The 2,639-nt window shown below is 36.9% G+C and overlaps 1 gene segment (V, D, J or C); it reads right to left on the reverse strand.

The window, feature by feature from the left end:
- Positions 1–1,497: 1,497 nt before the first annotated feature.
- On the reverse strand, positions 1,498–2,439 carry LOC140574502 (Ig heavy chain V region 5A-like). The segment is given in 2 exon segments: positions 1,498–1,823; positions 2,325–2,439. Coding segments are annotated over 2 exon segments (441 nt in total).
- Positions 2,440–2,639: the final 200 nt, after the last annotated feature.

A 2,639-nucleotide genomic window follows, 5' to 3' on the forward strand; every position in this document is an offset into this window, starting at 1 on the left:
CGTGAACAGAGACGTGATGTGCAAATGGCACGGCAACACAGACAGAAAGACCAGGAAGGGAAAACATTATTTTACAATACAGATCGAGATGGAGACATAATTTCTCATAAATTATTAACTAAATAAGCACATTAGTACACATCTTCTACTGGATTCTGCATACATTAAGGTGCAATTACCATTTGTTTACCATTTATACTTTACTTTTACAAATTAGGGTGGTGTGGGTGGATGCTGTGGATATCACAATCATGGAAGATTAACAGGCTGAATGCACTTTCAAATTCAGATCAGGGTCCTTTGGGGTTTTGGCCCTGTGTGCTCTCCTTTGTCTTTCTCTGTCTATATATATATACAGCTCTGAAAAAAAATGAAAAGATCTCTTAATTTTTTTCTTTTAAATTTGCATCTCTATGTGTAGAGCAGCCATTATATTCCAAGCATTTCATCAAACAAAGCTGAGGCATTTTTTTTTAAACTTAGGGGAAATATATAATATATATAATATAAATAATATATATATATATAAATATATATATATCCCGAGGCCGTGCAGGTCAATGTGTGGGAACCTCCGGGTTGAAGGACTGCTGACTCAGACTCAGTCAATGTCTGGCCGCTTACACCTGCAGGAAATTCAGTGATTCAGATTTTACAAATCTCCGGAAAATGCATGATATTCTATAAATAAATTCTCTAAAATAATATTTTATAAATAAAATCACGTCTTTTTATTCTCACCTGTAAGAAGCAAAGACATGAGAAGAATTTCTCTGGGAAGCTCATATTGCAGCATGAAGAGATGACCAAATGCAAGATTATTACTTCTATTCTATCATGTGTTGAAATGCAGAGGATGTATTTGTATTGGTGCTCATTTGGGTAAGCTCCTCCTCATCATTTACTATATATATATATATATATATGAAAAAAATCTTTCAATATAGGTCAATGTAAAAGCGTTCATTCTTGTAATCTTGGATCACTTCTATATGAATGCAGGACCATAGTTAGTAGTACATTTTAAGCTCACTGACACATTGTTTAAAACCACAAAAATAGAATCTCGCCAATAAGAGTGGTCTTGGCCAGACACCCCCAGTGGATGAAATTCCATCATATGCTTCCTTGATTTAAAATCATTAAGCACTGATTTACTAATATAGGTGTTGACTGGTCACTATAAACAATATTGGACTCTAAAGAGTAGTGCTTTACAGATGTTTAATGAACACAATTATGTAAAACCACTATTTTAAGTATTAATTTTATCTGTACGTATTGCAAGATTAGTGTTTACTGAGCAAATAAAAACTTCCTGAAGAGATAAGAAGTCTTTCTTTCTCATTTTCCACACATACCTAAACCTTTTACACAGAACTGTTTAACAAAACACTGATTCCTAACTTTTTTGGAAGCTGGTGTGCTGAATGTTTGTCATGTTCAGACATTTATTTGAAGTCTTCATTTTTTGAACGGCATCCTGGCCATTCTGTGTCAGTGTGGTCTTCGAGCACAGTAATACACAGCTGTGTCTTCAGTTTGCAGATTCTGTCCTTGTAGGGTGATGGTGTTACTGGAGGTGTCTCGAGAGACAGTGAACTTGTTTTTCAGTGAATCTTTACCAGCTATGCTCCCATCATAATAAATGTTATTGATCCATTCCAGAGCTTTTCCTGCAGGTTGTCGAATCCAACCTGTTCCATAATGACTGCTGCTGTCAGTGATAGAAGCTCCAGACACTCTACAGGTTATGGTCAAAGGCTCTGCTGGTTTGATGACCACTGAGTCTGGCTGGATGAGCTCAGTAGCACAGAACACATCTGTGAAAAGAGAGAAGAACAGCTTTCTATATTTTCACTAATAAACCAGATGAACTCAAATCCAGCTTCAGTTCAAACACTCACACGAGGCAGCAGCCAGCAGCAGCAGAGAAACTGAAGTCAACATGATTGTGGAGCGTTTAGAGAGAGGAGAGCTGATGGAGAGTGAGATGCTGCTGATATTATGAGAGAGAACGAGGATTTGCATATGAATGAAAAGGGGCGGGATGGAGAATGGGGCTGTGCTGGATGACAGAATCTTTGTCAGCCTCTAATGTTTATTAATAATTTACAAATAAGGAGACAAGAAAGGAGATAATAATACATAATTTACATAATGTACCAAATAGCTTTGCACCAGATACTTCACAGGATTGTGAAACTGAATGTTTATCATGATGAACTGAACTTTTAACATCTAAATTTTCCAATAAAAATTTGAACTTCTCATGAGGTTCAATGGAACTAAAAAAGTTGTCTCTGTATTAAGAAGTAAGACACAGTTCACATCAGCCAGGATGGGTATGTCAGCATCTCGGATTCGCTCCCTCCTCCAGGGTGATCCCGAGCCACTGCCTTTAGACCCAAATAAGGACTTCCGCCTTAGTTTCGTCATGTTCGTGTTCATGTGTGTTTGGTTCTGTTCACTTGCATCGACCCGTGATTCAGTTCTAATTGATCATTGTCCTTTTGTTTGGTTCATGTGTTTCACCTGGGACTGGGGGTACTTAAGGAGCCTCAACACAAATAATACTTTCTAATTATCTGAATGAAATATATATTATAATCAGCTGAGCATTTTCTCATATCAAGAAT

The sequence above is a fragment of the Salminus brasiliensis genome, chromosome 12 (genome assembly GCF_030463535.1).
Source record: "Salminus brasiliensis chromosome 12, fSalBra1.hap2, whole genome shotgun sequence".
NCBI lineage: Eukaryota > Metazoa > Chordata > Actinopteri > Characiformes > Bryconidae > Salminus > Salminus brasiliensis.